The sequence below is a fragment of the Tachypleus tridentatus genome, chromosome 5, assembly GCF_004210375.1.
Source record: "Tachypleus tridentatus isolate NWPU-2018 chromosome 5, ASM421037v1, whole genome shotgun sequence".
Classification (NCBI taxonomy): domain Eukaryota; kingdom Metazoa; phylum Arthropoda; class Merostomata; order Xiphosura; family Limulidae; genus Tachypleus; species Tachypleus tridentatus.
In genome coordinates, this window is record NC_134829.1 from 48,693,032 (window position 1) to 48,707,082 (window position 14,051).

General features: G+C 31.7%; 1 protein-coding gene across 1 annotated transcript in view; it reads left to right on the forward strand.

Annotated features, from left to right (window-relative positions):
• Positions 1–14,051, forward strand: part of LOC143251114 (ubiquitin carboxyl-terminal hydrolase 15-like) — a 46,218-nt gene that overhangs the window by 18,789 nt on the left and 13,378 nt on the right. The window contains exons 5-10 of the mRNA XM_076502479.1: positions 6,716–6,861; positions 6,981–7,036; positions 10,914–11,055; positions 12,018–12,191; positions 12,405–12,563; positions 13,444–13,668. Of these exons, the coding sequence (XP_076358594.1) occupies positions 6,716–6,861; positions 6,981–7,036; positions 10,914–11,055; positions 12,018–12,191; positions 12,405–12,563; positions 13,444–13,668 (902 nt within the window). The remainder of the gene's footprint in view (positions 1–6,715; positions 6,862–6,980; positions 7,037–10,913; positions 11,056–12,017; positions 12,192–12,404; positions 12,564–13,443; positions 13,669–14,051) is intronic.

Genomic DNA, 14,051 nt, shown 5'->3' on the forward strand with positions numbered 1-14,051 from the left:
TGTCTTTCATGTAAATAAGTTTCCAGAAGGACATATTGGTTCCTTTTACTCAAAGTGACATTCAGGAAAGAACAGGAAATTGTATCTAAATGTGTTTATCACTGAATTAAACATTGCAGACAGGAAACTGTATGTGAATTCATAAACTGTTATGTTTAAGCTGACATTTAACGTGTATCTCATGTGAATCAGTGTTTTAATTTGTGGAGAAGCGTGGTTTGATATCTTGATGTTGAAGGAATGGCATACAGATAATCAGGAGTACTAGGTACCTGTCTTTGATCAATTAGAATATAGGGGCTTGTAGTTAGCTATAGTGTATCCTCTCTTTAAATACTAGACCTCAGACAGCTCTGACCTGTGGTCAAGTTAATTTCTTAAATTACTTTTTTGATTTGCAAATAATATATTAAAGTTTAGTGTTTAAATACTGTTGTATAAATCAAATAACATTTTGTTAAGTTAATTCTTCTTTGGGGTCATTCACAAATAACACAACTATTGTTTTTTTAACACTAACGGATAATAATGCAGGGCAATTTATCTAATAAATATTAAGTAACATTTGCTGATATAATATATAACCCTCTTTAAACTCCAACAGAGAATAATGCAGGGTAATACTTATATTATGTAACATTCAATGATATAACATGTAGCATTTAATAACTAACACTTTGTAATGCATGTTTGGTCATTCCCTACTTGAACTGAACATATAGTTTATACAAGTTTTTAATTATCGGTTATTGTTTCCAACACATTTCAGTTACTGTAGCATTTACAAACTTGTACATAGTTACCTACTGAGAACATTTCTCACCAAAATGTACATTTTAAATTAAACTTTTAAACAATCTGCATGTTAGGTCATGAACGTTTCGCTGAATTTCCTGTTGCCCCCCCCAAATGTTGTAAGAGGTGTTAAATTTTGAAGAGTTAGTACTTTCATTACACATCTAAGAAGAAAATTTAACCTATCTTGACTTGTTATTGTTTTTTTTTTTTTACATTTAGAATTTAACTTCTATTTTATAAATTTATCTCAATAAGTTTGGTATCAAACTGTACATTATAATTCAAATATTCATATTGTGTATTTTTATATTTCTTAGTTTAAAAGTAATGACCATAAATGCACCTAACCATCTATCATGTGGTGTTTTAAATACAGCACTGGTTCAAATTAGATGTTTGTAATTTCAAAATACAAAGTATTTATAGTTTCAAACAAATTAGGAACTCAAATTACCAACAGTAACAGGCTATAATATAAAATATAAACTTTTCTATTTGTTGAGCTATCCCTTTATTTAGAGAGTCGAAGGCATTGGCTCGAACTTGCTTGTTTTCATTTTTGGAGGTGGTCCCTTGTGTACACTTCTGTATCTGGTGTGAATAACCACTCAAAAGCTCAGAATGTCCTCTTAGTGACTTTTACGGTTATTTTCAAATATAGTGGCATTCTCTCTTTCAGCACAATCCTTCATGCTGGTAAGTTGAGATTTTAACCTATTAGAAATTTTGTTTTTATCTACAAATACAGCTTAGTTATTAAACTTGTTAAATTATAATGGAAATCTATGGTATTAATAAAGTAATTTATAGTTATTCAAATGTGCAAAATTTCTTAAGGTTTAGAAAGCTATGACAAGCAGTAATTGAGTATAGAGGTCCTAACTAGAAAAGACAGTTGTTTGCTTTATTTCTTTATGTACTGTTCTATGTTTTAAGAAAAGTTTTTAAGAACTTATTTGTAAACAGTAAAAATCTATATACATATAATTTATAATAATTGAAATATTACTGTATTTTACCAAATACTAGTCCACTAAAACACACTAAAAGTCAGTTTTGTATTATTGGATGCAGTAATATGAGTGCACTTGCACCAGATCATTGTAACTTCTGTTGTTAGCCATGCATGGCTGAAAGGTTGGCATAATAAAAATAATAAACCCATATAAATATATAATATTATGAGATTTTAAACAATTTAATCTAAACACTTATGTTTTCTTATCTGTAATAATTGTAGAATGAAAGAGGCATAATTTATATTAATTTCCTAATTTTGTTTGATAGTTATGGGATCAGTCAAATTACAGATTCATTTGTGACCTAAGGATTTCACATTAAATTTTAATTTTTGATGCATAAGTATTTTTAATCTTAACCTGAAAATAACTTTTGATAGGCAATGTACATAAATTGAAAATAACATTAGGAGTGTGACGCTACACTTGTCATAACTAACATCCTCTCTAATCCTACAATTATATTAGTCACTTCTCAGTTGACAGTCTTGTGTTTTTGCTCATGGTTTGATTCCTTTATCTGTAAGGTTTTACTTTCTTTTATAGATTGTTTAGGCAAAGTATTCATGATAAAACTTTGCAGAATGGATGACAACTGTCTGTTGTGGAGACACAAGTGTAGAAAGTGATGTTTTGAAAATTTTGCACTGAAGATGAAACGTAGAAGACTTTCAAAACATCACCTTCTACACTTGTGTCTCCACAACAGGCAATTGCTGTCCATTCTACAAAGTTTCACCAGTTTTTATTTTATTGATTGTTTCTTTAATTACATTGTTCATTACCATTTTTCATTCTCTTTTGTGGATAGTTACAAATTATTTATATTCTCTTTCAATTTTCAAAGTTTTTTTAATAGTGAAATTACTGACCATGTCCAATGGGTTGGAACCTTGATTCTCAGCCCTTGAAGTGATGGCTCTTATTTGTTGGGAGTTGAACAATTTCATGCAGCAAATAGAACAATCTGATTCTTTTATCTTGATTTCCAGGTATTGAAAAGTTTTGGATTTGAACAGCTTTTTTCTGCATCCTGAATATATCAGTTGTATTGTTTGAAGGACTTGCCCATACCTGTACTCCCATTTGGCAAATTTGATTATTTAGATATGTTTTCTCTGTCCTTGTATCTTACTTCCTATGTTCCACTCTTTTTCTTCTTGGAGACTAGTCTTTGGGTCGTCATTTTAGTATTTCCCCCTCCTCTGGATATTGAAATCCATATGGGTAATTTGGGGAAACGTTTACATTCCGAGGGTTGGTATGTCTCAACTCCTACATACTGTAGTAGTTTATGCTTTAGATTATCATCTTTTAACCTTTCATTATTTGGACTCTGTGTTGCTTTACCGTTAACAGAAATTTCACCCTAATTATTCCATTAACTCTTCTTGTATTTGTCTTACTCTGACCACCCTTTTTGTTTTAAGGACTGGTTGAGGGGGTGCCAAACTCCTTCAGCCTGCTCACATTTAGAGGTGCTTGGTGGCCAATCCATGGGTTCTTTTTTTCACCTTTTCTGTGGATGTATAACTGTTTTCAGTCTTCTCACAAGATGACTTCATTCTACATCCCCAGTTTCTTCTCCAGGATAGCCATGGTGGGTTGGCTTGTCAAAGTATAGCAATTTTTCCTTGTACTCATCTAATTTTTGGTTCAACCAATGGTGTTTTTTAACTCTTTCCTTCATCAGGCCCTCCCCATTCCACTTCAGTTGTGAACTATGGAATGAATTGGATGCATCATCTCATTCTATTTTTCTTCTGCTGTGTTTAAAGTTATTTTACTTTTGGGGACATTCACTTGTCTCAAAGTCCTCATTCCTCTTGGTCTTGTCATCATCAGTATATTTGGATAGATCAGTGAAGCCACATTTAGAATCCCTTCTCTGCTCCTCCTACAGCTTCCTCTCTCTTACAGCCAGCCATTAACTGGTGTTTGGATCAGAACATCATTACTGTTTGACTTCCTCCTTCTCATTTGGAATATCATCTTTTATGAATGCTTCCTTTCTGGGTGGGTGATGTAGCTTGGTACTCAGGAGGTTTGCAAGTAAGTTTTTTTGTTTTTTTTCAAGTCCTTCATATCTATTTGGAATTTTTGCTGTTCATCAAGCTTTCTTTCACTTCCTATGGACTCCTAATAGCTGGATGGTAACTGTTTATGCTAGGTTTTTAATGGTAGTCTTGTACATCATTAGTTGAGAGGCACTAAATTGACAGACCTCTTTTCTTTTTTTTTTTTCTGTGTGTGGCTTATTGCTGCCACATCACTTTGTTGGTGTGTCATTAATTCAGGTCTTCTGAATCTGTGGTGTGATTTTATTATCTACCATTTTTGTGTGCTCTGTGGAGTGTCCAACTTTCTGGATGTTTTTGCCACTCTTCTCAATACATTAATTCCCTTAATTTGTTCTCCTGTTCCTTTTATCTTGTCTCTCACCTGAAGGGCCAGATTTCTTCATTTTCTGTCCTTTTCTTTCTTTCTTTCTCCATGGTAGTTTATGTACGTACTTGGTACACGTCACTTTTGATCTGTTCTATGGGGTTTTAACCCATCCTATCCCATGGTTGCTCACATATAATCCTTTTTGATATGTTTGTGATTTGATGTGCACCATATTTGTTTCTTAGTTCTTACATTTTTCTCTTTCTGTATTGTTTTTTTATGCTTAAGATTTTAAATACTCAGAACAGTACTTCTTTCACATCTTTTTTTTTTTTTTTCCTTGCCACCTTTTATGACTGTTCCAGTCCTACCTGGTTCTTTGATGGTATAGGACATGTCATGCTGCTGTTTGCATTGCTCATTTTGTTTCTTCCATGAAATTCTCACCTCTCCTATGATCTTTTACCCTGCTGAGTTGAATTTGTCAGTTCATTCATCTGCCATATTTCTTCCACTTCTGTTGATTGTTGCCTTCATGCTTTCTTCCCATCAGATTTGTCACCATATCATGCTCCTGGTTGTAGATTTACACATTCCCTTTATCTGTGGGTGATAAGTACTCCATTCATTTTCTTTTTCTTTGCAGGAGCCTTAATTATATACTTAGATCCCATTCTGTAATGATTGTTGTCTGACCAGATATATCTAGGTTATACAGTGCAAATGTAATACTGTGTTCACATACTGTAATAGGTGGTTGTGTTGTTAAGGCTCTTTCTATCGTGGAACTGACATACAATTCTAGATGCCACCCAGTGTTGACTGATCGACTCTATTGGCATGTCCTTTACGCATCAAAGCACAATGTCATAACATATCACACGGTCATATTACACACTGTTTAGATCGGGTATTCTGCAGAACTACTTGCAGCTATACTTAAGTTGTTCTGTTTCTTCATAAATATGTTCGTTAGAGACCATACATTCATGGATTAACATGAGTAAAACAGTCAGCAATTACTGCCCATCTCTGATCTGTGTTTTGATGCTCTTTCCTCTATGGACCTGATGTACAATTCCAGATGACTCCAGATGTTTGTTGATCAACTCTGTCGACATAATCACTCTGCTTTTCAAAATATGGTATAATGGTCACACATTGCACTATCTCTTGTGCTCCCAACTAATCAACACTTTTTTTTTCTTTCTCCTTTTAGCAGACTATGTGAATTATTTCCACTTGTTCAAAGACAGACATATCTCTTGCCCCAGTCATAATAAAAATGGACAGAAAAGAAGACCAACATGTTTACATCAAATTTTGATCCTTGAAATGTTAAGAACAGCTGTCATTAATCAGTGGATAAAACTCTTCCAAGATGGCTGGGAATTGGTCAAAGATGACCCACATTGTGGGTGACTGTAAACATCGTCCACTGATGAAATGGTTGCTAAGGTGAAAGAAAAAATTCAAAGTGATCAACACTTAACTATCTGACAAAATGCTGATGAATTGGACATTTCCTTTGGATTGTGTTGGACGATTTGTAACTGAAAAACTGTGTGAAAGCTTGTTGTCATGATGATGCATGCACTGTTGTCTGTTCAAGAACGTTTGGCAGAAAACAAAACAAAACAATCCTGTGATACCACACTTCCCATATTCTCCCAGTCTTTCCTCATATGACTTAATTTTGATTTTTGGGAAAAAGAAAAAAAGTTGAAAGAGATTTGATGACATTCCAACCATCCATAATAATACGAAAGCAGAACTTAATTACATAACAGTTGAAGACTTCCAGCATTGCTTCCAAAAATGGCAGGAATGTTGGAACAAGTGTGTATCAGGTGGGGGAGATTACTTTGAAGGGGATAGCATATGATACTGATGTAGGTACATTATTCTTTAGAATACAAGTGAAGTCTTGAAACTTTTTGATCACATCTTGTGTATATGTATGTGGTTCTTCTTAGGGCATATATTCTACCTACATCACTGTTGGTCATTCCAATCAAAAATGAATGTCGTATCACCTGACCATCAGTGGAAAATATTGCTGCCTGCCTTTACTATACCTTCTTAATACAGTAATCTTACTTGTGAGAAAGTATACATTATACCATAGATGAAATAACCCAAAATAATATACAACTAGGGTGAAAGAACATAGCCACTTCTTTGGCCAGTGTTCTCTAAACATACATGTAGTTTTATGCAAGAATGTTGGAAAGAGTTTTATGTAAACTTTAAGATGTCACTTCATTCAATAAAGAAGATATAAAATTCCATTGTACACATGCATATTGAAATATATTTGATATGTACCTGTTGAACAGAAATTGTAATTTCTTACCAGAACAACATTGGTAGTTGTGTTTTTGTTTTGTTTTTTTTATAAGGAATTACATGCTTGTAATTCTTGTATTCTAGTTTCAGTTTCTAAAATGATTTGTATTTAATTTATTGACTTCAGTAACCTGATCCTATTTGTTTTGTATCTTTTATAGGATACATAGAAAAAGTGATGAAAAGACTGTTTGACATCCCAGAAGAAAAAGAAACCAGAATGTGGATTCGGTCTAACACCAACACGTATGAATATTTAAGCAACAAAGACATTACTATTGAGAATTCAATCATCTGCCAAGGACAGGTACTTTTTTAATATTTATAAAAAGTGAAAGTATTTTTTTTAAATTTCTTTTAAAACAAAAGTGAATTGTATAGGGAAAAAAGTATTTGACTCAAGTTTGAAATTGTTTTACTTTCTAGGTTTTGGTTATAGAGAAGCAGAACAATGATGGAACTTGGCCAAGGCAACTCAAAAGGTAAAGTTAAAAATTAATGTTTTTCTCTTCTTGATCTAATTCATATAAAATATATATAAAAGAGAAAGTTTGTGTTTGTGAAATCCTCCTTTTGTTAAAATTTTTTCTGATGCCTTATTCTTGCTCTGTTTATTTAACTAACTAAACATTTATATTACAGTCACAAAGTATGTGTGGTGAGAGTGCCAGTCATAGAAAACTGTCTTTCAGTAGCATACTGTTAACTTTATTATTGTCATCTGGACCTGATACTCAACTTGGATTTATCTTGGCCTAAAACATAGAACATAAAATTAGTAGAAACATGCCACTAACAAAACATTTAATTTTTTTCTTTATTTCAGAGTTCTTAGTTTGCAATAATTATTATGCCCATCACATATGACTTCACCGTCCTATTTAACAAGTGCAAAGAGAGTATTAGAATGACTGACTGGTAGTGTACCTTAAAGTTGCCTTGCTTCACCAACTGCCCTAAAAAAATCTGGATATGGGTTGAAAACATGGCTGCTAGTATGTGGAAATACTTTTTTTTTCATACAACCAAAAGTGATAGTATTAGAAGACTTATTCTTTAACTTGCCTTCAGCAAATTTTAAAACAAATTGTCCAGCGTCTTGTACACTAGAACCGACACATGAAATCTGTATCAGTCCAATAATACTGTGACATCAAACATTCAACTTGAACAATTTTGTTTGGTAACTGAACAATGTATCTGAAATTGTTAACTGAAAAAGTTAACTTAAAATATAAATAACCTGGCATAGATTTACAAACAATGATAAAAATAAAGTTACAAGGGTATAAGTCCTGGCTATTGTTTAAAAATTATGGATAACAAGTTAAAAATAATTTTATTGAACAGAAAGAATATAAAACTGGAATGTTATGCTAGAATTATCTCTTATAGTATTGGTTGATATAGTAGTTAATTACTTGTAGATAGGTGCAATGTGAAATGGCTGTTTAACAGGCCAGGACTGTTGAAAACTATTCAATTACTGATGAATTTTCAAGCCTCAGAAATTGAATAGAAGTGAAGCTTGGTGTTTGTAATTCTTTTTGTGTTGAATAGTGGACTTAAAATATCACACTGTATGTTATTTAACAGCACATGTGACTTGGTGTGACCACATAATTATCATGACAGACTGTGGATCGTAAGATTCAATGGATGAATGTGTTAAGCACTTTAGCTCGAGTGGATTATAGAAATGACGGTCAGTCTTATTCGGTTCAAAGAAGCAAACAAAGTATCTGTGTTAGCAGATAACTTTTTTCAGGATGGCTATATCTGATTCTTAAAGGTTTCTGATATGACCGTTTTATGTCACATGTGCAAAGAATGCTGCTCAGTTTGAAAACGTGCCATTCATAATTATTCTAGTGCTGTTCACTTGTAAAATGTTTGGATATCAACATAAGGTGAGGATTTTGCTTTACGATCGTTAGATATGCACAACTGTTTGATTTAGATAGTTAGTTATAAAGCAGGAGTGTTAAACGTAATATCTTTAAGAAGTGATAATTCATTACAGGTTTTCTTTAATTGTGCACAAATCATATGTTGTTTAATTTGCCAGTTGGTAATTATCTGGTTGCAACATGTTACTAGTACCTTCTAAGTTTTTTTCTCATTTCATTGTGTATTGTTACATAATAACCTCTTGTAGTTTGTAGAAAATTCTAGGCCTCAGGTGGGCAATGTAAGTAAGTTTGTAAAAGTGAAGTTAGACTGCATGCAATTTTAACCTTAGTGGGCAGTATCTAAAGTGAATTTCACAGCTTGTATTGTAATAAGATGTATAAGAGAATTTCTTTTGTTAAAGGGTGTTTTAATGTATTTAAACCAGTCTATGTGAATATTGACAAAGAGATACAACTGTTATAACCAATAATGCAATGAGTCTTTGTACATGTTTGTCTGGTATTGAATGTATCATTTTAAAACAAATAGATTGTATGCTCTCTGTTTATTGTTCAACGTTTTTTATCAATATGTCGTAATAAAGTACCCCAACTGTATAAAACTGGACACTGATTAATGAGGAAAATTGATGAAATGCATTAAAAGGAAAGAGCTATATCTTAATAGAAAAAAAACTTTTTTAAAATATTCAGAGTTTCTAAATATCTTGCAAAACTTATGACTTACAGTTAATGATAAACTAACGATTTATTTACACAAATTAAGAGACCAAACAGTTTGCAGCTTATGTGGTAGTTGCTGGTTTTCCTAATCTTGTTTGTATAATTGTCAAAATAGTGTGATGCCCATTTACTGTCCTTATTTTTAAAGACGGCAAAATAATTTGTGTAAGCAATTTCCTTTTATCAAATATAAATGCTTGAGTAACTTATATTATCCATATAACATCTGTTTTAATGAAATATAATAAATTAACATTATGTACAAAGAGTTGGTTCATTAGATCATCCCTATATTGGAAAAGTAATGTTAACTGTAATTCTGAAACTAATGATGTGTATCTTTTTCCAAATTTGTCAGTTTTTTAATGAAATGTACAAGTTTGTTTTACACTAAATATTAGATGTAAAGTATTTGTACTCAACATGTGTCTGTAAACTGGAGACATCAGTCTGACTCAAACTGTGACAAGTTGGAGTAAGAAGTAATGTTCATGTGAAGAATATAAACATTTTTGTCTGCTGTTCAGTTTGTATTTTTATAATAACCTGTAGACCAGAGTTACCCAAATTGCTTTAGTCCTTTAATGCCTTAAAATGTAACTTATCAATATGAAGAAATAGTTACTGATGAACTTTAAGGAATGCCTTTTTATTGAATTGCATGTCTGTAATTTAATGTGGCTTTTTCTTAGCAAGTTATTATGTTTGGTCTAAATTTCTTGACTAATCAACGATTAAATTCACCATTTTTTACAAGGTTATCTTATTTTTATTTTAAAATATGAAGTGATTCTATAATTTGATTAATTCAACATAATTTTTGTAGGCTGGTATATGTTTTGAATTAGTTAAGTTTGCGTTTTTGTTTTTGTTCAGTTTTTGGTTCCCTCTCCATGAAAAGCTTAATGGTCCCCCAGGGACACTTTTTTCTTCTTCTTCTTCTTTTTTTCAATAATTCTTGTATACTGCAACTTGTTTACCGTAATGTGAAATGTTGCTAAATCATTACCATAGGACTCAATGAATAGCCGATAGGTTTGACACCATATTATATGGCAACTTTCTAAAAGTTGTTGAATGTGCACTTAGGTACCCACTTGCACACATATGGTTAAACTAAACAAAATGGAAAGATGTGTAATTCACACTATGCATAGTGTAGTTGTCCAGAATTTACAGAAAGGAACTATTTTTGTAGTATATTTGTAAAAATCAGTCATGCATTTCTTTCAGATTAATAATTTTGATCATATAATAAACAAAATGTTAATACTGAAGGGAGCATTGACCAGCACCAAAAGTGCTTGCCATTTCAGCCATGAGGGCATTATAATGTAATGGTCAATCCCACTATTTGTTAGTAAGAGTAGCCCAAGAGTTAACGGTGGGTGGTGATGATTAGCTGCCTTCCCTCTAGTGTTACACCGCTAAATTACAGACGGCTAGCACAGATAGTCCTCGTATAGCTTTGTGAGAAATTCAATAACAAACAAGCACTAACCAAATTTTATTATTATGAGGTTTAAGTACTGGATGTATTAACTATAAATAATTTCTACCTTCCTTCTCTTCTCTAAAAGTTATTGTATTTCTATGAAGTTTGTTTTTATATAATCTTTCAACATCACTAAGATAGGCATATTTCAGTTCTAGGATGAAGCTAGGTGCGATTCTGTGTATAATTTATAGTACATGAGAATTAATCTCAGAATGTTTGTTTCAGAACAACTAGGAGTTATGGCTCAGTCAGTGGAATAAACTTTCATAGTTACGACTACAACAGTGGTGTAATGGGCAGAGTTCAACCTGGTCTTTGTGGGCTTAGTAATCTAGGAAATACATGTTTTATGAACTCTGCATTACAGGTGATTAGTTCAAGACTTATTTTCTAAATTTAAATTCAGTAGAAATACAGTTATGTACTTGGATTACAAAAAAATTGATCAGTAGCCTAGATTGAGATGGATATCTGTGCATTCACTTTAACTTAAGATTTTTTTATCTAATTGTCAGGTTTTGCCACTTCTTTGTTGTTTTTTTTAATAAACAGACTTAATAACATACATTGCAAAGTATAAAAATTTGTTACACTAACATACAGATTACTCTGTTATGGCTTTAATTATAGTTTGTTTTTTATTTGGTTTACTTTGAAATAATTATTAATACCTAATACTCTTAAACCGTTAGTTATCAAATACTTTTTTTAATACTTTGTACTTACTGTACAATTAGAATGACACAGAAACATGTTTAAAGTCGAGGTGGTTTTAATTAGTTGCTAAAGGTTTTCTCTGTTATTTTACAACAGTCATATTAGTGTGTGAATGTTTAAAATTAAAACAAACTAATTATTTTTGATAGCAAGTAAGAAACCTTTTGGCAAAGTGTATGTAATTTTTCCAGGAATTTTCAGTTTAATGTACACAAACTGAATTAAATTTTCAGCTGCCTAAAAATTATACAAGTTTAATTGGATGACTAATACAGAATTATAATAAATTCTGTAGTTTCAGCAGCATGTTTTTATGCATTGACAAACAAAAACTTACCAAGTACTGGTTAGCCAATAAGAATGTTTAACTTATGGTTTAAACTTGTGGTTTATTGACCAAAATATTTAAGTTCATTCTCAGTGATAACATCAAGTTGCATCAAATGTTGTTTCATCTGCCTATGAGATTCATATATAGCATCCCTTCCATCTTAAATGCACTTCAGGTTTTTCTGTTTTAGATTAATTTTTAGTAATATTGTAAATGTACAAAGGAGGAAATAACAAGTAAACTTGCTGTTCACAATCAACTTTTTGTTTCTGATGTTTCAGTGTATGAGCAACACTCCTCCTCTCACAGACTACTTTCTAAAAGGAAAATACTGGGATGAACTTAATGTTAACAACCCTTTGGGAATGAAGGGTGAGATTGCAAAATCATATGGAGAATTAATGAAAACCATTTGGTCAGGCCAGTTCACCTACATCATACCTCGATGTTTCAAGGTTTGAATTTGTCTTTCATTTAAACTACGAGCCATCAAATTCAATTTATTTCTTATGTCTCCTAGTCACTTTTACTTCTGAAATTTTCAAATGAGATTGCTATATATATAGCTTGTTTACTGTAGATGTTTATAGAAAACATTTTGCTTAACAGAGCAGTATAGTGAGAAGATTTATGGATGAAACTAAAATTTGTTTATCTTTTTCTATCAGTTGGCAGTGGGAAAGTTTGCTCCTCAGTTCTCAGGTTACCAGCAGCAAGACTGCCAGGAACTCATGGCTTTTTTGTTGGATGGTCTCCATGAAGACTTGAACAGAGTGAAGAACAAACCTTACATTGAAATGAAAGATGCTGATGGCAGACCTGATGAAGTTAGTTTTTTGTTTGTTTCTAAATTAATGAAGTTTTGCATTTATATTCTCTTTTAACTTGATTTTTCATCAGTTATAAGTGTGATTTATTTTTGGTAAAATTTAAACTGCTCTGCATGTGCTCTATAAAAGAAAATATTTATATTTGTGGGGGGAAAAAAACAAATAGAAAATGGTCACAAAATATTCCATCTGGACACATTAATGGAAATGATTATGATAGTTTATATTATTTAAAACATTCTTTCATATAAACACAGTTCTGTTTGATGTATTTTGGATATTATTTTAATGTATTTAATAAACATGAAAAAAATAACCTTTTAGATTTTACTGCTCTAAGCTAGTTATTTCTTAATAACAAATAATATTAAACTATATTAAAGATCTACTTTTAGCTATTTTTTAGAGATGCCTGATTCCTCACAACATCAACTCTTGCTTTGCATTTGTTGGCTGTGATGTAGATTGGTCGACTGGAAATCCATCTTCTTCCTGACCACACTTGTTATTAATTAAATACATTCTTCCAAAATAAGCTTTGTTTCTAATGTACAGATTTTAACCTCAGATATTAAAATATTGTAATTAATTCATCAATTGGAAGTTGAATTCTTGTATATATTAGAAACATGGTAATACCAAAAACGTATTTAATTACGGGTGTTTCAGAATGGTTTCGAGTTACATAATTAGCATTAAAACCTCAAGAAATGATTAATTCTCAATATTCTAGTTTACAGAGTTTTGATGTAACTAAAACTTGGAAAGAACACAAATTTAAGAGGGATTTATTAACTTTTTTTTTTAAATTAAATGTATGTCTTGTACATAAATGGCTGTTTTCATTCAATATTATCATATTTATTTGTTATTAAAGGTGGTGGCCAAAGAAGCCTGGGAGAATTACCTGAAACGAAATAATTCCATCATTGTTGACATTTTTCATGGACTCCTGAAGTCCACACTTGTGTGTCCTGTGTGCTCAAAAGTTTCAGTGACGTTTGATCCATCTTGTTATTTGTCTTTGCCTCTTCCAGTCAGAAAAGAGCGTCAGATGGAAATTTTCTTGGTTAAGTTAGACGTCAATGAAAGAATATTACAGGTACTAACCCCTTGACCACAGCCAGAAAATGTTGAACTTTTCTCTGTTTGTTTATAAGTTCACGTCATAAGTAGTTTTCTCAAGTTTATTATTCTTTACAAGTTCACATTTGTTACTACTGCTTGTTTCAAAGAGAAATCAGAAAGGTCTTTGTGGCTTGTAGTGATAAATCTCATGAAGATTTCTACGTGGTATAATTTTTTTTACACCATAGATGTTGGATATTTATAAATATTTTATAAACATAGAAGGCAAGATGTTTTCTTTTTCCCTTAAAATTAAGGATACTTTTATTTGCCTCTTTGAAACTAAATGTGTTGTTTTTTGTTTTAAATTGAGATTGGTTAACCAATTTAGTTATCTACCAACACTGAAATATCAGA